We start from the raw sequence: 22,854 nt of genomic DNA on the forward strand, positions 1-22,854 counted from the left end.
CTGGCTGTATGAATGGGTTAGATTGATTTTTAAATTGGTATTATTCAGGGTACCAATGAAATTGTTAAATGACTCCTCATCCCCTTGCCATAAGAATATGACATCATCGATGTATCGACGATAAAATATTAGTTCAGTCCAATCTCTTGAAATAAATTAAGTCCTCCTTCCTTCGGGCCATGAAAAGGTTGGCCAGACTTGGAGCAATTTTAGCTCCCATGGCAACACCTCTGATTTTTAGATAAAACTTTTTGTAAAACAAAAAGTAATTGTGAGACAGTGAAATCTAATAGTTTGAGTATGAAAGACTTCTGTATGTCATTAATCTCATCTGTTTCAGTGAGATAATAATATTCTGCTGCCTCCATCCCATCACTATGTCTGATGTTACTATACAAAGATGCAACATCAGCTGTTACCAAATATGTAGAGTTCACTGGATCTTCAAGCACTGTGTGGAATTGGACACTTTGATGTTGTGTCTTGCAGTATCACTGATGCACCGTTTTCACACTGGATGGGCAACATTTATTCATCATTTCACTGACTTATATGTTTGCATTTGTTTTTCACTAATATGTATACACTTATTTATTGCTTTATAACCTATTCTTTTGCATGGCATTTTGTAGTCTTAATACGGGAATTTGTATGACATGCTGACAACACTACCACAACATAAGAAGGCTATGACTAGCATTGTCAGCAAGATCAAGAGGTATTTACAACGTTACAGCCCTGGTTAAAAGCTTTGAGAATGACACAAATATTAATTTTCACAAAGTCTGCTGCTTCAGTGTTTTTAGATCTTTGTCAGATGTTACTATGGTATACTGAAATATTACAACCATTTCACAAGTGTCAAAGGCTTTTATTGACAGTTACATTAATTTTATGCAAAGAGTCAATATTTTGCAGTGTTGACCCTTCTTTTTAAAGACCGTTTGCCATGGCAATCCACTTCTGGGACACATCCTGACTGATGGCAGCCCATTCTTGCATAATCAATGCTTGTAGTTTGTCAGAATTTGTGGGGGGGGGGGGGGGGTTCTGTCCATGCACCACTTGAGGATTGACCACAAGTTCTCAATTAAAGTCTGGGGAGTTTTCTGGTCATGGACCCAAAATTTCAATCTATTGTTCCCAAAGTCACTTAGTTATCACTTTTGCCTTATGACAGGGTGCTCTGTCATACTGGAAAAGGCATTGTTCTTCACCAAACTGTTCTTTGATGGTTGGGAGAAGTTGCTCTCGGAGGATGTTTTTGTACCATTCTTCATTCATGGCTGTGTTCTTAGGCAAAATTGTGAGTAAGCCCACTCCCTTGGCTGAGAAGCAACCCCACATATGAATGGTCTGAGGATGCTTTACTGTTGGCATGACACAGGACTGGTGGTAGCGCTCACCTTTTCTTCTCCGGACAAGGTTTTTTCCAATGCCCCAAACAATCGGAAAAGGGATTCATCAGAGAAAATGACTGTACCCCAGTCCTCAGCAGTCCAATCCCTGTACCTTTTTGCATAATATCAGTCTTTCCCTGATGTTTTTTCTGGAGAGAAGTGGCTTCTTTGCTGCCCTTGTTGACACCAGGCCATCCTTCAAAAGTCTTCACCTCACTGTGCATGTAGATGCACTTGCGTGCCTGCTGCCATTACTGAGCAAGCTCTGCACTGGTGGTGCCCCGATCCAGCAGCTGAATCAACTTTAGGAGACAATCCTGGTGCTTGCTGGACTTTCTTTAGCGTTCTGAAGCCTTCTTCACAACAATTGAACCTCTCTCCTTGAACTCCTTGAAGTTTTTGATGAACAGATAAATGGTTGATTTAGATCTTAGTAGCAGCAATATTTTCACCTGTGAATCCCTTTTTGTGAAAAGCAATGATGACTGCACGTGTTTCCTTGCAGGTAAATTAATAGTTGTGTCATTCTCAAAACTTTTGGCCAGGACTATGATAGCAGTAGTTTAAAAAACATGGCAAACTAAGGCTGGCCATACATTATACAATTTTCCTATTCAATTTCCTTTAGATTTACCTTCAACTACGTAGTACAAGAGCATGAAAAGAGCATGAAAAATACACTGGAACGCTTAAAAAGCGTGCTTGCAGAAATGCATCCAGAAAGCATCTAGATTGCGTTTCTATAGTGTGAAACGGCCCTTAAACATTATTTCACGTTTTTGTTTTTTTGTTTTTTTTGTTGTCTTATAACTGGCAGAGTTGATTAAAGGCATTGGTAGTTTCGGTACACATGTTTTTGTCACAGATCGTTACTTTTCATTTTCATTAAACATTTGGCGCTGATGTTATTACCATTTGTAATTTCAGCATACAACTTTTTAACTTACCCTTAGCCTAACCATTAAAACTAACCAGTAACCTCTGTCCTAAAGTTCAGGGGAACGCATGCTATCACTGTAATAAATATCATTGTGGAAATAAAAATGTGGCACTCCAAAGAAAATCTATACTATACCAGTTATGATCATCTTGGCACCACTATACAATGTGTCTATTTTTTATTGTAAATAATCTGCACATGTGTGTCAACACCCAAAACAGCTGATCCATGGTCTGAATGCCTGCATTATACATTTCAAATAGGCTCAGAGCCAGATGTAATTCCCACATAGAAATTCCAAAATACTACAAAAGATGCATTACTGAAAGTTTGTACAGACACCTGGCCTCTTATTTTTTTTTGAGCATGCATGATGTTCCATGTTCATTTCTTGAATCTTGTGTTATGTAGCTTAAAAAAGCCCATTAAGAGGCATTTATTATATATTTATAGTACAATTTAAAAAAAAAAATTATTTATGTGAGTTACAGCATTGCCTTCAGGGATGTTCAATTCCTATCGCCTGGGCATATATGCACGCTGGGCAAAAAGTGTTTGGTTTTTTTTACATTTAGACAACAATTGTCTCTCTTGTAAAAGCAATCCGAGTGGCTGACTAACCACTGGATCGCTTTTACAAGGCTGTCCCGTCGCCCGATCAACCAGCTGGCTGGTCATAGAGGCGGACAAAGACCGGAAATGCTCTTTTCACCTCTATGCTATAGGAATCAGGAAGTGATTACCATACATCACTTTTGGTTTCCCTGGATGTAAACGGCGCCATTTTTAACAATGGAAAGCATTTTATCACACACCGATCTTGGTCATATTGACCCCTGACCCCCTGCCACATGCCTATTGCTGTCACAAGGGATGTTTAAATTCCTTGTGACAGCAATGAAAGTGATTAAAAAAAAAAAAAAAATTAAAGCAACAGTGTAAAAATAAATTAAAAAATATATATATATTTAAAGCACCTCCAGTGCATGCATCGGTCATGCACGCAAACGGCGATCGTCCCACACATGTGAGGTATTACTGCAAACATCATATCATGGGCAGTAATTCTAGCACCAGACTTCCTGTGTAAATCTAAAGTGATAACCTGTACAGACTTTTTTAAAGCTTCGCCGATAGTAAAATTTATATCAGTTATTGCTGTGGCATGGGCATGCGCAATTTTAAAGCATGACGTGTTTGGTATCTATTTACAGTACTCAACAAAATATCTTTTATAGTTTACCAAAAATTGAGTTATGTATTATGTTTTTTGCATTAAAATTCAAAAAAGCGTATTTTGAATTGAACCGTGTGACATAAAAAAAAAACACCCACCAATTTATTCTCTAGGGCCTCTGCTTTAAAAAAAATATATACAGTGAGGAACAGAAGTATTTGAACACCCTGCGATTTTGCAAGTTCTCCCACTTAGAAATCATGGAGGGGTCTGAAATTCACATTGTTGGTGCATTCCCACTCTGAGAGACAGAATAAAAAAAAAAAAAAAAATCAGGAAATCACATTGTATGCTTTTTAAAGAATTTATTTGTCTTGCACTGCTGAACATAAATATTTGAACACCTAAGAAACAGCAAGAATTGTGGCTCTCAAAGACCTGTTACTGTGCCTTTAAAAAGTCCACCTCTACTCCACTCATTAATCTAACTTAGTAGCACCTTTCTGAGCTCTTTAAAGACACCTGTCCACCCCACAGTCAGTCAGACGCCAACTACTACCATGGGCAAGACCAAAGAGCTGTCAAAAGACACCAGAAACAAAATTTTTGACTTCCACAAGGCTGGAAAGGGCTACGGGGCAATTGCCAAGCAGCTTGGTGAAAATAGATCAACTGTTGGAGCAATTGTTAGAAAATGGAAGAGGCTAAAGACGACTGTCAGTCTCCCTCGGACTGGGGCTCCATGCAAGATCTCACCTCGTGGGGTATCACTGATGATAAGAAAGGTGAGGAATCAGCCCAGAACTACAATGGAGGAGCTGGTCAATGACATGAAGAGAGCTGGGACCACAGTTTCAAAGGTCACTGTCCTACCTACGCCGTCATGGTTTCAAATCATGCATTGCACGGATGGTTCCCCTGCTCAAGTCATCACATGTCCAGGCCCGTCTGAAGTTTGCCAATGACCATCTGGATGATCCAGAGGAGGCATGGGAGAAAGTCATGTGGTCAGATGAGACCAAAGTAGAACTTTTTGGTCTAAACTTCACTCGTTGTGTTTGGAGGAAAAAGGATGAGTTGCATCCCAAGAATACCATCCCTACTGTGAAGCATTGGGGTGGTAACATCATGCTTTGGGGGTTCTTTTCTGTGAAGGGGACAGGACGACTGCACTGTATTAAGGAGAGGATGAATGGGGCCAATTATTGTGAGATTTGGAGCAACAACCTCCCTCCCTCAGTCAGAACATTGAAGATGGGTCGTGGCTGGGTCTTCCAACATGACAACGACCCGAAGCACACAGCCAGGATAACCAAGGAGTGGCTCCGTAAAAAGCATATCAAGGTTCTGGAGTGGCCTAGCCAGTCTCCAGACCTAAATTCAATAGAACATCTTTGGAGGGAGCTGAAACTACGTGTTGCTCAGCGCAGGGGCAGACTGACCATTTGGAAATTCAGGCACTGCCCGGGGTCAGTAGGGGGCCCCATGAGATGCCCCTGGTACCTTTTTCATAGGCTTTTATGAGTTTGGTCAAGAACACGGGGGCCCCATGAGTTGTCAGTCCGCCCCTGGCTCAGCGACAGCCCCGAAACCTGACAGATCTAGAGGAGATCTGTGTGGAGGAGTGGGCCAAAATCCCTGTTGCAGTGTGCGCAAACCTGGTCAAGAACTACAGGAAACGTTTGACCTCTGTAATTGCAAACAAAGGCTTCTGTACCAAATATTAACACTGATTTTCTCGGGTGTTCAAATACTTATGTTCAGCAGTGCAAGACAAATAAATTCTTTAAAAATCATACAATGTGATTTCCTGAATTTTTTTTTAAATTCTGTCTCTGAATGGGAATGCACCTACAATGTGAATTTCAGACCCCTCCATGATTTCTAAGTGGGAGAACTTGCAAAATCGCAGGGTGTTCAAATACTTCTGTTCCTCACTGTAATTTTGGGGGGTTGTACAAGAAATTTGAAGAAAAAATAAATAAATAAAAATGTAACTCACCATAAAGCTCCTTTTTGTTTTTAAAAGCCCCAGACATTCCTAAAATCACCTAATAAAAAACAACCATTCATATTTTTCACCTGGCAAAAATATATATTTTTTATTTATTAGGACAAGTACATTGTCATGAGGGACAAGTAGATTGGGACCCCGATTTAGTCCCTTGGATAAGTAGATTTTTGTTTAAAATTCCACACCCATGGCCTGCACAAAACCTAAAAACAAGGAATTATGACTTTCCATATAAGTAAATGGGTAGAGTAATCAAAAGTTAATTCTATATTAAAGAGAATAAAGTGCATAGCATAACGTCAATAAGAAGGTCCTCACCGAACCAGCTGCTCCTATCAGGAGTAAAACATAACACACCCATTATTACCGCTTAGCTGCATTACTGCATTGTCTATTTCAAGTGGAATCCATAACATAAAGCACTTTTAGAATATGGTAGATATGTTTTTTCATGTCTAACGTAATAGTACTTGATCAGTATTTTAATGATTTGATGTTATTGTTCTGTGCTACAGACATGTGTGTGAAGAATCTAAGGCATGGCTGCAAGGAAAGCATGCAACCAACCAGCTGATTGGAAAGGTGGAGCTTTTATTCCGTCCTTTTCTACACTGGCTTGATCGCAACCTGGAACGACTGTTTACAGAAGGAGCTCGGCTGGTAAAACAATATGATTTTCTCAAAACAGGTTAATTCAGTCAAGTGATTTTTGAATATCAGTTGTATATATTTTTTTACTTGTCCATATTTAGTTAAAGAGAGACATCGATGTAGAAAAGGCTGGTCTGGAGTTTGTACCATACCAACAACTACAAGCAGCCATCACTGATAAACCAAGTGAGGATGGAAACAATGATAGTGGTTTGCAAGAAACAAAGCTGGAGGAAAGTCCGAAGGAAGATTTGGAGGATGATGATTCGGATAGCTGGACTAGCTGTGATGATGATGATGATGATGATGATGATGATGATCCAGAGCCTGGCGCAATGGCTGATGGTATGAAGAGTGTGGAAGGAGGAGGAGGAGGCCCAGGTCCAAGAAAGGGGACAGAACTCCAATTCATGGGGCTGAGACTAGGAGAAGGAGTGGGAACTTTAACAGCATATCGCATAGTGGTGTCCCTGCTCTGCAGCAGGTAAGAAATGAATAGCTAGCCTATAAAAAGTTTGCTACTCCAAGTATAAAATTATGATACCCAGTAGATGACACCGGAGCTAAATGACACCTCTCTGGCCTATGCTTGCAGTCATCTTGAGCAGCTCTTTCTGTCTTAGATCAACTTGAACCTCAATGCAAAGTATTAGATTATAATTTAGGAATGAGTATTGCTCTTGCTACAATATTATTTTAATATAAGATAATCCCTCCACTGGCTTCTGCTCACCCAACAAATAAAATTCAAAATACTAACAACAACTTACAAATCTATCTACAGCCCACAGTTACATCACTAACCTGACTCTCTTCGGTCCTCCCAAGACCACCTGCTCTCTAACTCCCTTATCGCTTCCTCCCATGCTCGCTTCTGGGACTTCTCCTGAGCTTCTCCCATCCTATGGAACTCCTTACTCTTATCTATCGGACTATCTCCTATTCTACCCATCTTTAGACGATTCCTGAAACTCCTTCTCTTTAAAGAAGCCTATTCTGCTTCTAACTAATACACTGGGTTTTTACTTTCTCCTTCAGCTCAGTCCCTACAGTTATTACCTTTTTTATCACTAGACTGACCCACCCTCTTAGATTTTAAGCTCTAACGAGCAGAGCCCTCTGATTCTTTTTGTACTAAATTGTATTGTAACCTTAATGTCTGTCTTCACTGTGTAGTGTGCTGCGCAAACTGTTGGGGCTATACAAATCCTGTATAATAATAAGAAGATATTAGCACCTCTCTTGGCATTATGGTTAGCTTTTTGACACCTTTATCCAAAATTGTACTTTCCTAGAATGTGCCTTTGAAGTAGTTTGAGCCACATACAATATTTCAAAGATAATTTAGGTTGAAAGCAGCTAGTGTGGTTACTTTCCTTTTTTTTTACATTTTGACTATCTGTTTAGGTGTAATGTTACAGCAGACCTGTCGCTGACTGGAAAGCAGCCATGTGCAGCACAATGTGAGAAATGTAACAGTCACATTACTGGAACTTTTCATCCAAGTATCCTGCATCAGTACTCATCTGTTCTGGGGTATGTGGACATTCAAGGAGCAGCTGCCAAGGATCTTGTATTGCCAGAGTGTACTTTCATGGTTGGCTGTTTAAATTGTTCTCATGAAGAGCCAGTACAGGTACCAGTAAATATTTGTTGCTACCGAAATCTATAGCTATAATATGTAGCGCTGTCCTAATATGCCATATTTTAAAAAATACTATTTTCACCACAGATGTCTCTTCCCCTTGAAGTTTGCCATCTAAAGTTTCTAATGTATCAATGCAAAAGCTAGTTAGGCTATCAGTTGTTTTGGGGGTTGTGGAAGGGTAATGCAACACCTGGATAAAACTGAAAAAATAAACACGTAGATGTCACACAGATAGTGCCCTGGTTGGGTATAAATTTTGGAACTCAGTACTGTAAAGCACTTTTGAAGACCTCTAGGTCACCACATTGCCAAGCTACATGTTAATCAGACATATGGTAAAGGTTTTTATCCATTTTACTCCTAGAGTACCTCTACCATGTCTTCAGAGTTAAAATATAAGGAGACAGTTTTCTGCAGAATGTAGATTTTCTTGCTCATATATTCAGCTCTTGAGGTCTCTGATCCTCACAGACTCTCCAATAAGATGTCATTATAAATCATGCAACCACAATACCATTGTATTTTTACTTTCACACAACTCTGGACCACCCAACTCAGAGCGTTATAGTGACTTACAGGACAACGGCCTAAACACACTCTTTGTTTGCTCTGAAGGGCCACCTGGAGCAAAGAGAAATGCTTGGTACGTTTTGGGATTGGGTCAAGTGACACTTTCCTTCCTAGAACATTGGACTGCTCAGGTACATAGCACTGTGGTAGGTAGAGACTACATGACCCTATGTAAACATCAACCAGAGTGACTTGGATTTTACAGAGGGCATCTTCTTCACTCTCCCACTGGTAATTGGAGTAGCAGGGAAGTGAAGGGAAGGTGGGTATATGGAGCTAAGGGGGGCAGCATATAAGTGAACCTACAGCATATAGACAAAGTTCAAGTTCACTTTTAGGCAATTTTACAAACCAATTGTCAAGTTTGAACGTTTCAACCTAAAAACTGCTAAGCCAGCTGAATGATCGTCTGCAAATATGGTTTTCTCCCTTCTAAATGGAAGGGGTTTTTTTTCTTCATTTTTAATTATTGCGACATATATATACATTAATCAGCTTGCTATGTTGTAATGTGTTCTTGAACAGTCTTGATCTGTATGTATAAAAAGCAGTAGAATTACCGTAAAAAGAATAAATATATATTAGACTCCACGCTATGGTTTCAAATCTCTGCGTACAGTAGCTGCCTCTATCGTGCTTATATTCTGATCAACAGGATATAACCCAAAGTACTAAAAACAACATTGGTGTGGTGCATAATATGCAACAACCTATAAAAAAATAAATAAAATGTGTATAATGGGGGTTTTTCCTTACCAATGTGACTGCATCAATCTATAGTGCCATTATTACGAATATACACTGTGCATTAATACATACTATAAAGACAATAAAATGTCTCTCATAAACTAAAAAATAAAGTCTCTATATAAAGTGTAAAATGAGGTCCAATTTCCATAAAGTGGTTAAAAAAAGTGACTGGTGCTCAAAATTTCTTATTCTTCAGTGCGTGGAAACCACTCTGTGCTCCCCTCTTGTCCACCACATTCACCAGAGCTCGATGACCCCCTATGCAACATAAATGAGTCTCAAGCCATTTTTAGATATATATACTGTATATACTCTCCTCAAACTGCCCTGGTGTCCCAGCAGTGTAGAAGATCCTCTTCACAGGGTCCTTTCCGGTTAGCGTGCATGGGAGGGAAGAAAGAACCAGGAGGCAGCCTCCAATAGTGTAGCTCCATTTAATTAAAACCATAAAAACATTTAAAATCCACTTATTCAATAATAATGTTTGCACTGCATACAAGCTATAGCTTATGTGTTACTTCCTATAGCCAGCTACATTCCACTGACTGGAAATACGAAAGCGGAAGTGACTTAACAAACTTCTTACCTTACACAGTAAGTGCCACACTAATCTTGTTTTTAGTACCCTGAAAAGAATATGGGAAAAGATCAGAAACGTATGATGTCAGAAATGAGTAGATATTTTTATTCTCAAGTATGTATTTGTATTGTCTTTCCATTGCTTTATAGGCTTAAGGTTTCTTTCACACGGAGTGAACCCCTCACAGATCAGCAGGGGATCTGTGAGCACATCCCCTGCTGATTGGAGCGGAATAAGATAGATGTCAGTGTTTTGACATCCATGCTCATTCAGTTTCTCCCCAGTGGTTACGGGTAGAATCCTGTCATTTCTATGGGTGGCTTGTTCAATGAACTTCACTGTCCATTTATATGAGGCTACCCCCATCCAGTCCAGAAAAACGAACAAGGACACAGTCCTTTTTCTGTTTTTTTTTCCTGACCTGAATGGACCCAGAAGTAGGCGGGTGAAAACGAACACAAGTCCATTTACATCCATCTGTCCATATGGTTCCATGGACCTTCCAGTCAAGTCCATCTGAAAAAACTGACAGGTGAACCTGATCGGAATGCCATGTGAAAGGGGCCTAACACATTTCTAGCCAGGTATTTTAAAATATATGTAAACCCTTACCTTGTAAAATAACCCTTTCAGTTTAAAATAGAAATGAAAGGCAAAGCATTTCTGTATAAGTATAATAAAATTATGAATACTTTTTTTTTCTAAGTGATCACATAACCTTTGTTCTCAGCTGCATAAGGGGCTAAGAGAGTTGGAGAAACAGCATCACACTGAATGGCTGGGGGGGGGGGGGAGGGTATTGGTGGTAGTGGGGTGGGGGGTGTTGTTAGCACAAGTCTTGTCCATTGGAGGACAGGCAGACTATGCCCCCAGCACAGCCTGAAAACTGACCACACTGTGAAGGATGTGCTTATATGTCTAGCGTGGTCAGTTTGAAATAGGCAAGCAGGGAGACTGGTTAGGGCCACCAGATATTTCACACAAAGGAAAAAATACAAAGAACAGGATACTTTTTAACACAAGTAAATTGATCAACAGACACATATCAGGAATATGAAATGCTGGGGTAACCTCTTCTTTAATGACATTGTATATTTGCCCTTGCTATATAAGCTGAAACAATCCACATTTATTTTACAGAATCTCTCTTTTGGTTTAACTAAAGACCTGAATTGTCTGAACTGCCACAGCAAACTCAGCATTTCTAGTGAAGCTGCTAGATTCCAAAAGGTTCAACGGTACCCAATTAAAGCCATTGGTATGTTACCATCTTTTGTAGTACATCTGTCATTAGAAGAAGTATGGGAGCTCTTATTGCTGCTCTCCCTGTAAAGATGCTTATTGCCTGCCGGTGTCTGGCTTCAATACTTCACAGGCCCAGTGTAAGAATGCTGAAACTATACTTGCTCCAGGTCAGAAATCATTGAAGCCAAAGTATCAGAATGACAACCATGGCCGGATCTAGGGGGGTGCTGGGGTGGGGTGCTGGGGTGGGCTACCCCCCCCCCCAGATTTCCATTGTGTCCCCCCAGGCCAGCCACCCGATGGATGTTTTGCCTGGCTACTTTCCTCTAGCCCCGCACTCAGCACAAGCCTACAAAGCCCGAAAAGAAGGAGGTGGCAGAGAGGAGAGAGTCTGTAGCAGGTGCTGTGCCTTCCCCTCCTATCAGAACAGTGTTCCTCTGTGTGACACATAACACAGGATCGCTCTTCTGTCGGCCTGCACACGTGGTTTGATTCTCGCTCCCTATGTCCTCCAAGGTAATAATCAAAACAATGTGTGCAGCCCGACAGAAGAGCGATCCTGTGTTATCTGTCACACGGAGGAACGCTGTTCTGATAGGAGGGAAAAGCACAACCCACACCTGCTCCTAGATCTGTAGCAGTAGGAAGGGGGAGTTGGAGGAGATTTGGGAATGTGTGCTAGGTGGAGGAATGGGGGAGGGATGATAAGTGCTAGGAGGGGGGTTTGGGGAGAGTTGAGCCAGGAGGGGGGATTAGTGGGAATTGTTGTGCTGGGAGGTTGTGGTAAGATGGGGGTGGGGGGGTTGTGCTAGGATGGGAGATTTGGGTAGGAAAGGAGGATTTGTCCTGGGAAAGGTAATTTGTAGGGGGTTGTGCTAGGAGGAGGGATTGGGGGGAATTTGGGCTAAAAGGGGGGATTGGGAGGAATGTATGTGCTGGGTGGTTTGTACTAAGGGGTATTGGGGGAGACCTATGCTAGGAGAGGGGACTGGGGGGATTTGGGTAGGGAGGGAGGATTTGTCCTGGGAAGGGTAATTCGGAGGGGTTGTGCTAGGGGGAGGGACTGGGGAGAATTTGTTCTAGGATGGGGGATTGGGGGGAAATTTTTGTGCTGGGAGGTTTTGGTAGGAAGGGGGGATTGGCGGGGTATTTTTGCTAGGAGGGGGGATTTGACTGTGAGAGGTCATTTTTAGGGGGTTGTGCTAGGTGGGGGGACTGGGGGGGGGGTGATTTGTGCAAGAAGAGTGGGGGGGGGATTTGGGCTAAAAGGAGGGATGGGGGGATGATATGTGCTAGGAGGGGGTTTGGGGGAATTGAGCCAGAAGGAATTGGGAGGAATTTTTGCGCAGAGGGGTTTGTACTAAGTGGGTATTGGGGGGATTTGTGCTAGAGGGAGGGATTGGGGAGAATTTGTTCTGGGAGGGGGGATTGGAGGGGATAGGATTTGTGGGGGAATTGGGGGGGGAATTTTATGCCAGGAGGGGGTGGGGGAATTTGGGTTAATAGGCGTGACTGGGGGGGGGATTGCGCACTTTGAGGGGATTTATGATAAGAGGGGGGAATTTGCGGAAGATAATTTGTGCTAGAATGGGAAATTTGAGAAGAATGAAAAGGTGTGCTAGGAGGGGTGATTTTTGGTGGGTGATGGAGATTTGTGCTAGGAGGGGGAAATTGGTGTGGGATTTGAGCTAGAAGGCAGGATTGGAGGGCAAATATTTTTACTGGGAGGGTGGATTTGAACGTGGGAGGAGGGGAAATTTTGCATTTTTTTGGTGAAAGAATTTTAGCTTGCAGATGGAATTTATGCTTAGGGGGAGAGTCTACTAATTAGTGCTGTCCTTTTTTTTTTTTTGATGTGGAGGAATTTATGCTGAGACAGGATGTTTACACTTCAGAGGCGCAGTTTGTCATCTTCACTCTAGACGCTATATGACCTTGTCCCAGCATTGTCTGTTCTACACACAGGGCACTCAACAGATCTCCTCTGCCCCACACAGTACATAGCTTAGATTGGATCCCTTACAGACACAGCCTTATTCTGCATGGTGTATAGCTGGCTACTATGTTGCAGTTCTGACCTGTGAGATTCCCAGATCTGAATGGCAGCACATCTGCAGTAGCCAGCTTACATGTAGAGCAACAGTTCTTTTTTTCAGATCCTCAGAGAGTTCTTTGCCCTGAGGTGCCATATTGAACTTCCAGTGCCCATTATGAGGAATGAGAGTGATAACACCAAATTTAACTCGCCTGCTCCCCATTCATATTGAGACCTTGTAACACTAACGAGTCACATGACACCGGGGAGGGAGAATGGCTAATTTGGCCCAATTTGGACATTTTCACTTAGGGGTGTGTTCACTTTTGTTGCCAGCGGTTTAGACATTAATGGCTGTGTGTTGAGTTATTTTGAGGGGACAGCAAATTTACACTGTTATACAAGCTGTACACTCACTACGTCACATTGTAGTGTCATTTCCTCAGTGTCGTCACATGAAAAGATAGAATAAAATAGTTACAAAAATGTGAGGGGGTGTACTCCTGTGAGATACTGTATGACAATACAGCGTATTGTACATATACTTGCCAGTTTTTGTTAAGAGTTTAAAATGTTTGTGTATATAGTTTGCAAATATATATGTAGACTTGGCAGTCATATTTGCATGATACATGCGCAATTCATGCTTCCTGCTTAGATATGAGAAATAATGTGTTTGCTCTGCTGTACCATTATCTTAGCACAGTTCAGTCAATGTTTTAGACCAATAATACAAACTTTTTTTGGTCTATGATATAGTGAATTTTATCTCAGCTTTATCAGCAAACGTACATGAAGAATCTCATAAGTGAAATTTTTTTAGATGATATCCAATTTTGAAAATATCATTTGTTACTTTCAAATAAATTTTACAATAAATGAATATGCACTCAGCAAAAAATTCTGTAGTTTCCCATCAAGTTCAAAAGATAATACATCACTTTGGCACTTAAAATAAAATCTTTACATGTTTATTGTGTGTATTAGTTTATTATAAATTACATGCAGTCTTACTGAGCTGTATACCAGTGTTGGCTGAATGGAACCCAAAGATGTAATTGAGGTGTCTGCTGCTATAAAATTTCACCGCTATTTTGAAATGTTTTTGTTTGAGGATGTTTTGTATCAGTACAAAAGCTTTATATCATTTTCATCATATTTGAAGTAGACGTTTTTCACCAACTATACTATTGTTATAGGCAATAAGGAGCAGCACGGCTATGGTAGGAAGAAAGTAAGAGATCCAGCAATACAATCGGGAAAACCTCTTCCAGATCATGGAATCTGTAGACATTACAGGAAGAGTTGCCGATGGTTCAGGTGAGTGTTAGGCTCCATGTACACTGGACGTTTTAATAACGCTGGTAAGGTTAGCTGTGTAAAGTGCGTTAAAAACTTGAGTTTTTCAGCGCTTTTGCATTAGTGTTTAGCTGCGTTTTTTTCGCTTTTGGGGGGGTGTTAAAAAAAAAAAGTTCAAATACGCTGGTTTGCTGTGATTTACCGCGTTTTTCAGCACTAGAGCTTTTTTGCAGCTCAAAAACTCCTCTAGAAACCCACTAGTCCTGGGTTTTTTTTTGGTCAGCTAAAAAACGTTGATTACAGTCTATGTGTGCATGAACACATAGGATAACATGCTGGGGGGTTTACTGGCTGTGTAAAAAAAACGTCAAAAGCCAAAAACAGCCGCTGTAAAAACATCCAGTGTGCATGAGGACTCAAACAGACTTAGAGTTTTCTGGGAAGTTATAACGGCATGAAGAAAAGCATTGTACATGTTGACTGTAGTACAGCAGAGGAGCTGCTGTTAATTGTACTCATAATAACATTGTTATTCTTTCATTGTAGCCAAATACCTAAATGTTTATTATAGACCACACATCAGGGTTGATTTACTAAAACTGGAGCATGCAAATCTGATGAGCTCTGCTTAAAAACCAATACACTTCCAGATTTTTTTTTTTTTTCTTTCTCAAAGCTTAACTGAACAAGCTAAAGTTAGAAGCTGATTGACTACCATGCACAAGCCTCACCAGACTTTGTACTCTCCAGTTTTAGTAAATCAACCCCACTGTTTTCTTCCTAGCTGCCTGTAGAACAGATATTCTACAAATGATCCAGTCATAAGAGAAATAAACAGGCTACTATTGCATAACTTAGTGAATAAAGGGGAGAGAACAATGTTCTTGGACAACTTGCCAGCCAGCTTGCTAACAACCGAATTAACCTGTCTAACAGTATGCGTTTATAACAGGGGTTTAGTTAGCACACATTTGCAAATACATACGTAAGCCACAGAGCCACGACACGGCACCCTGGTAATCTGTGGTCCTAACTCTAAAATTTGTGAGTCCCCATAGTAGAGGCACATGCATTTAATGGATAGATCATGGGCAGGTGGACCTGAGGGAGCCACCCCTCTTAAAGGCAAAGGAGTGCACTGGACCCCAGCATGTAGCACAATGGCAACCAGGGCCCTAGTACACCCACGTACCAAAAACTCAAACATGCATAAAAGTGGCCACCCGCCCAAGTCTATAACTGGCTTATGAAGCAAGGACACGTAAACAGGCATCACATAGTGAATAAAGGGGAGAGAACAATGTTCTTGGACAACTTGCCAGCCAGCTTGCTAACAACCGAATTAACCTGTCTAAGTTGTCCAAGAACATTGTTCTCTCCCCTTTATTCACTATGTGATGCCTGTTTATGTGTCCTTGCTTCATAAGCCAGTTATAGACTTGGGCGGGTGGCCACTTTTATGCATACTATTGCATAACTCCATGCACATGCACGTTGCTTGGCTGTTAAAACTTTGGCTGACCCTCAGTGTTTAATACATTTATAGTCACTGGTCAGTAACACGCACACAAGTCTGAGCTGGAGAAAAGTCAGAAGTTGTTATCTGCATGCTTGTTCTCTAACTCCAAAGTATTGAAGCACAATGGTGAGCATGCCAGCTTGGCAACTAACATTTTGGAAGCTGTCAACAGTGGCAGTTTCCATGTTTCTCTCATAAGGTTTCTGTTAAAGGAAACTTGTTGCAAGACAGGAGTCCACCACTGTTGACCTTTTGTGAAAATGCTAGTCTCCTGGCTGCCATAATGACCTAGTGTCCTTGTTGCTTTCTAAGCCACTGACATGCAACAAGTTTACAGGAGTTAGAACGTCTGATTTTTCAGACTTGTGTACTTATTCTCGGTCAAGGACTTTAAAAGTATTGAAAGCAGAGACAGCCAAGCAAATAACATTTCTGAACGAAATTTAGCAACAGCAGTCCTCATATTTCCCTTGGTGTGGGTTTCCTTCCTTACTTTGTAAACCTGATTGCAAAGATCCCAATTTGTGTTTGTTAGTTCTCCTGCAAGGGGGAATACAATAAAAAGCAGAGATCGGTGTAAGTGGACATACCCCAAGGAGCAGTGTAGCTTTCTACTGCAGTCTTTGCTGTGTTTTGGGGGGAATGCCCTTCATTTTCATTGTGTTTTTTCTATCCATTTAGAAGTGCTTCATGTATCTTAAGTGAAGTCAGGACATCTGTAGCAGTTCTGATCCCTCTGGTTTTCACTTATAATGGCAGGTTTCCGTGCTGTGGGAAAGCCTATCCATGTGATGCCTGTCATGATGAAGTTGAAGACCATATGATGGAGCTAGCAACTCGCATGTTATGTGGTTTTTGTGCAAAAGAGCAGGTGAGATTATTCCTTTCAGTAGTGAGTCCACATCCAAATTTCATCCAGCAGATGGCAGCCAAGCTACTTACTTTGCAGAGTGTGAGTCTCTGTAATCTGCTTGCGCAGTTTAACTCCATGCGTAACCCGTTTGCTTGGCTGAGGTCTGAAATTTAGAAACACATGAGCAGCTGATCTTCTTAAAGCTTTTATGTCTTGGTTTATATCTCTACTGATTTTTGATTCATCTAGAGTTGTTCCAGTTCCCAAGACAATTCCAAATTCTCAATTCTTTGTGTCATTTTGGTGAAGCTCTAATATTTCTTTAAACTTTCATTTTTTTGTCCTGTTTAGACCTACATTAAGATCAGTATTCACCAATCTATTTCGTAAAGCACACCCAGCAGGTCATGTTTAGAATATTTTCCCCATTTTGCACAGGTGATATAGGCTTTGTTCACATGGGCAAGGAGGCCTATAATGTAAGCTCCAAGGAGCAGGGCCCTCCTATCCCTCTTGTATTGATCTGTATTGTTGCTGTATTGTCTCCCGTTATCTTGTAAAGCACTGAGCAAACTGTGGCGCTATATAAATCCTGTGTAATAATAATGCATGAATGGGCTGATTTTTTTCCAGCATTTCTAACTTCCACATGCTACATGCCGGCAGCTTATTGAAGACTGCTAAGATGCAGCAGCTACACAGATATAGCCACTTCAGATATATTAATAGTAAAAAGATCCGGTCCGAGCATGTAGGCCCTTTACAAAATAATTTAGAGTGGGTGACTGGAGACTAAGAGAAGGCAAATTTATTAAATACTTTCTTCAGCTCTGTGTATACAAAGGAGCATGGGGGAGCTCTTGTCCATAATGGGTATGGCATTGACACAGCCCAAGATGATCCACATTGGCTCACAACTGATATGATCCAAAAATATTTAGACAGAATACAGGTGAATAAAGCATCTGGACCAGATGGCATACACCCACGGGTCCTTAAAGAATTGAGCTCTGTCATTTAAATCCATTGTTTCTAATTTTTAGGGACTCTTTAATGACCGGCATAGTACCACTGGATTGACATAAGCCTGATGTGGTGCCTATATTTATTTAAAAAGGGATCAAAATCTTTACCAAGTAATTATAGACCTCATAGTTTAACATCTATAGTTGGGAAGATACTGGAGAGTTTAATAAAAGACCACAAAGATGATTTTTTGCTGGAAAAAATATTTTAAGCATCAGACAGCATAGATTCATAAAATAAAAAAGTTGTCAAACCAATCTGATTTCTTTTTATGAGGAGGTGAGCAAAACCTTGGACAGAGGGGTGGCAGTGGACATGGTATACTTGGATTTTGCAAAAGCATTTGACACAGTTCCCCACACATGGATCATGTGTAAGGTAAAGTGTACAGGCTTGGAAAATCTTGATAAGAGGCATGGAGGAACTCAGCTATGAGGAAAGATTAGAGGAACTGAATTTATTCTCTCTTGAGAAGAGGAGATTAAGGGGGGATATGATCAACATGTATAAATACATCAGTGGTTCATATAGTGGTTCATATATAGAGCTATTCACCTTGAGGTCATGACAGAGGACAAGGGAGCACTCTTTACATCTGGAGGAAAAGAGATTTAATATCCAAACATGGAAAGGTTTCTTCACAGTAAGAGTTGTGAAAATAGACTCCCTTAAGAGTTGGTTCTGGCCAGCTCAGTAGATTGCTTTAAAAAAGGTCTGGATTCTTTCCTAGATACACATAATATATATGGATACTAACATTTAAAGAGAAAAGTCGATCCAGGGAATATCTGATTGCCTCTCGGGGGATCAGGAAGGAATTTTTTTCCTCTGCAGGAGCAAATTGGATCTTGCTTTTCTGAGTATTTGTTTGCCTTCCTCTGGATCAACTGTGGGTGTAGGATTATAACTTTTTTTTTTTTTTTTTTTGAACCGGATGGACTTTTGTCTTTTTTCAGCCAGACTAACTATGTAACTTGTCCTAATGTGACAGGCATGTGGGTGCTGGTGAGCGATTCCAAACTCAGCCAGTTTATTATGAACAACAGTAAGATGAACACCATTGCCCTTGCATCTTGTTTACATTTTATTCCTGTCTGTGCTACAAATCATAGATATACTGTCATATGTACAGCATCCTCTCTTGGCTGTTGAAGTGGATAGCAGACTGAGCTGATCTATATTATGGTTTACTCTGTGATCGGCATTGGACCATTTATGTGCATTTCTACTTTTTTCAGTGTGTGCTGTCTCTTATTTAATTCATTTTCTGTTACTGTGGTTTCACTTCTTTTTTTCCCGTGTAGTCATATAATAATGTGAAGCCCTGCATATCATGCGGAAACATGATGAATAAGAACATCCAATCCATACATTGGGAGGGTGGCAAAGGTTGCAGAAACAAGATTAAGATGTCTAGGTATGTATTTAGAGAATCACTGTGCACTTCACTCATTCATGACAATCAGGTGACCGTATATCTGAATCGTACTGTGAGAGCATAGGCTGGATAGACCCTGGTTATAGGATGCTACCTTCATGTGATTGGACACTGGCAAACTCTTGGACAAGCTCCCCCTGGGCATCCACCTATACCCCACACTGTGAGACTTCAGTTTTTTTGCTAGTGTTCTGTAGGTGATAGAACTCTTCTCCCATATGAAGAAGTTTCTATGCTTAAGTCGTTCTTATTTACTTCAAATTCTTCAATGAGCTCTTCAATTAACCTCTTTACTGCTTTATACTGCAACAGTAAAAGCAGTGCATCCAGTTTGGGCACCAATTCACAAAAATAACATTGGGGAACTGGAGAAAGTGCAAAGAACTCTTCAATTAGCACTTAGTGCAGCATGTGTAGTTAGCCACAGGGTGCTATACAGGTCCAGGGCTGTTGTCTATTCCTATGATTCCCTCTGGGGGGTATGCCTACAAGCAACTCCCGGACCCATACAGGGACCAGCAAGATGGAAAGGTAAGACAGGTTCTTCCCATTACTGTATCCCCATTGCAAGTACTAAACCTAATATCTCCGCTTCTTGAAGCATTCTTATTAGTCTGTCCTGAATAGCTTTCATTTTTACAATTATTACTATCAGGAAACCAAATGTTGTATTTAAATGTATTTACCTAAACTTTCAAACTTGGTGGTAAAACTTTCACCATTTAGAGCTTAGTCTCAGGTTGATGACTGGGTGTTACATCTCACTACAGGTTACACTATTGGCAACAACCTCTGTCCAGGGCCCTCATAAGGTACTTAGACACTTCCTTTTGCCACAATGCCTTCGCTACAGGACAGTGGATATGACTCATCCACTACCCTTACATGCTCAGTCTACCAGATGGGTGGAAATTCTGCCATCAGACATCTGTTTCCCAGCTTTGTAAGGCTGTCAACTGGTCTTCAGTTCACAAATTTTGCAGATTCTAACAAGTGGGTGTCCAGGCCCCTGAAGGTGCAGGTTTCAGCCATGAGGCTCTTTCAGCACCACTCTGAGTTGGGTCTTTGACCCTTTACTGCTTTGTTGGGCCTGTTCTGTTTTGTTGGGCCGGTTTTGTTTGCCTTGTTGTTGCCCAACCTTCTCATTCATTGCTTGGAGATGTCTGTATCTGTGTACTGTACTGTATGATTAAGATAAAAGGAATTTCCTGATGTACAGTACAGGACACGGGCCACCCTCCCCACTGTGGTTTTACAGAGTGGTGTAAGGAGTTATAGGGTACACCCAAGGGGTACCATGTCCAAATGTTTTGCCACTATCCAGTCACCTGAAGGTAGCAGCCAGGGTCTATAAATATGCAGCCGGTGTCCTGTACTGTACGTGGAATTTACAGGTAAGTTAAAATTCCTTTTTTTCTTTACTTTATAGGTCATACTTTATAGAATGGGGGTTGGAGATTTAAATAACTTTGTAATGTGTTTATATGTTTGTAAGCTTGTTGGTGCAATACACGTTTTTAATGTCCTATGCTATGGCTCAACCAGTTTAATGCCCATATATAAATTAGTAGTAAAATAAAACTTGCTTCACATTGCCAGACCTAAATCTGAAATTCTGTGATCGCTTTTAGGAAGGATAAGCAAAAATATGCTAATAGCGCAAAGACTGTGTCACGGAAAAGCACAAGCAAGAAGTAACTTCCATATAACACTGTGCAAATGGTAAGAATGTTTTTACTTTTAACTGACTCATCACTTTCATATACAAGCTGCTCAGTCTTGAATGGGTTGTGGGGAATCAGACTGATACAGTTGGAATCGAGTTATGATTGCCTATTAATGCAGCTTTAATCTGTGGTTACATAAATCTGTTTTTCTGTCCACAGTGTCTTCGTAAATGCTGCACTTGATTGTGACACAGACGATGACCTAGGAAAAAATCTGAGAAGTCAAAGTACATACCAAAGGATGGAGAAACTTTTAGTGATGGTGTGAACTTGTTTGGAATTGTGGAAGAGCTAGAATATTTCTGGTTAATTTTGCAGTATTGAGAATGTTTTAGCCTATAGTTTGACTGCTTTGAATTAAAAAATGCCTGCACTTCCACAGACATGCTTCTGCACACATAATACACGTGTGTGTGTGTTTTGTTTTTTAATTTTAAGAGGGAAAAAAACTCAAATCATACAATAAATTAGATAATGTGGGAAGGTCTACTATTAATCATACTGCTTGCTTGGTGCATTCAATTGTTACAGGTTGGAATTTCTGTGCTTAGAATACAGAAGTGACATATAGGGGGAGATTTATTTAAAACTGGTACACTCAGAATCTGGTGCAGCTGTACATGGTAGCCAATCAGCTTCTAACTTCAGCTTGTTCAATTAAAGTGTTACTAAACCCAGGACCCTGCATTCACTATATCTGGTCTCCCACATTACACAGAATATGAACATGCAATTTTAGTAAATATAAACTGCTAAATACCTTTTCTCATCAGCAGTTAGAGCAGTCTTGTGACTTCTATCAGTGTTCAGCTGAGCACTGGTTAAAGCTTGTAGGAGGAGTTTTCATTCTTCTCTAGGAGGATGCAAAACCTCTGACTTCTGTCTGGACAGTGCTGATTGGCCCTGTGCTGGTCACATGCACTCTCGCAAGAAAAAAAAAACCTCTAGCAATACACACCAAACTGAGCTTGTGCAGAGTGTCTCCACACCATATATCTTATCCAGAAGTAGGAGGGGGACGCTGGAAGAAGGGGGGGATCAGAGAAGTTAGGATCAAACAGCATTTTACACAATGCAAAGGAATAACCCCTTAGGTTCCACAGTGAGTATAACAAGCACGCTTTCCTGCATATACAGACTGATTTTATTGTTGTGGGTTTAGTAACACTTTAAGCTTTGGCAATAAAACCTGGAAGCTGACTGGTTTATTTGCAGAGATGTACCCAATTGATTATACATTCTCCAGTTTTATTAAATAACCCGCATAGAGTCATGTGCAGAAAACCTCTCCCACTCTTGTAGACACAATTTATAGCACTTATTATAAATGTATAAAATGTATAAAAATTCAAATAAACTGTCAGCATATTTCGGTACTATTTGAAGTTAATTCTCATGAGCACAGCATATTCTGTAATTAGAAAGATATTTAGCAAAACAGACTTAAGCTTGTCATTTCTACTAAAGCATGTCATATTATTTGGATACATTTTTTCCTGTCAGGGGTTTTTAGTGGAGTTTAGTGATCTTTCTGAGTTAACTGAATATCGGTATACATTTCCTTTTGTGAGAGATCATCAGGGTTTTTTGAGTTATGAGTTTTATTGCCTACGAGGGCATCACTCATAGACAGTAACCTTAAACATGCAAACATTAATGTTAAATACACAAGTTAAAGAAAAACAAAACAGCAAAACATTTACACTAAGGAGAGAACTATGGCTGATGAGGGATACTAAGAGGGTAAATAGAAACACGTTTTATTTCATTTTTTTTTTTGACTGATGTCATGCAGATCAAAATCACATGTGACACCTTTTTAGATGTCTGGGTGTAGACAGAAGTATCTGTTTCAGTAGCAGTGGCTATAGGCACACATTGTTACACTGTATTCTTCAGTGACACTCACAGATCTGCAAATACCGTTTTGCACAGCAAAGGCTGAATTTTGATTGCTTTTTCCTGCTATTTGACACATAGCA

At 40.5% G+C, this 22,854-nt stretch overlaps 1 protein-coding gene across 1 annotated transcript in view; it reads left to right on the plus strand.

Moving 5' to 3' along the window:
• Window positions 1-22,248, plus strand: part of LOC149443759 (uncharacterized) — a 62,341-nt gene extending 40,093 nt beyond the window's left edge. The window contains exons 5-13 of the mRNA XM_089655283.1: window positions 6,047-6,191; window positions 6,284-6,666; window positions 7,590-7,818; window positions 10,871-10,988; window positions 14,210-14,330; window positions 16,588-16,699; window positions 19,012-19,124; window positions 20,777-20,867; window positions 21,032-22,248. Coding sequence (XP_089511409.1) covers window positions 6,047-6,191; window positions 6,284-6,666; window positions 7,590-7,818; window positions 10,871-10,988; window positions 14,210-14,330; window positions 16,588-16,699; window positions 19,012-19,124; window positions 20,777-20,843 — 1,288 coding nt within the window. The 3' untranslated portion in view covers window positions 20,844-20,867; window positions 21,032-22,248. The remainder of the gene's footprint in view (window positions 1-6,046; window positions 6,192-6,283; window positions 6,667-7,589; window positions 7,819-10,870; window positions 10,989-14,209; window positions 14,331-16,587; window positions 16,700-19,011; window positions 19,125-20,776; window positions 20,868-21,031) is intronic.
• The last annotated feature ends 606 nt before the right edge of the window (window positions 22,249-22,854 follow it).

This window comes from Staurois parvus, unplaced genomic scaffold, assembly GCF_062004578.1.
Source record: "Staurois parvus isolate SC_StPar_1 unplaced genomic scaffold, SC_StPar_1.0 ptg000832l, whole genome shotgun sequence".
NCBI classification, from domain to species: Eukaryota; Metazoa; Chordata; class Amphibia; order Anura; family Ranidae; genus Staurois; species Staurois parvus.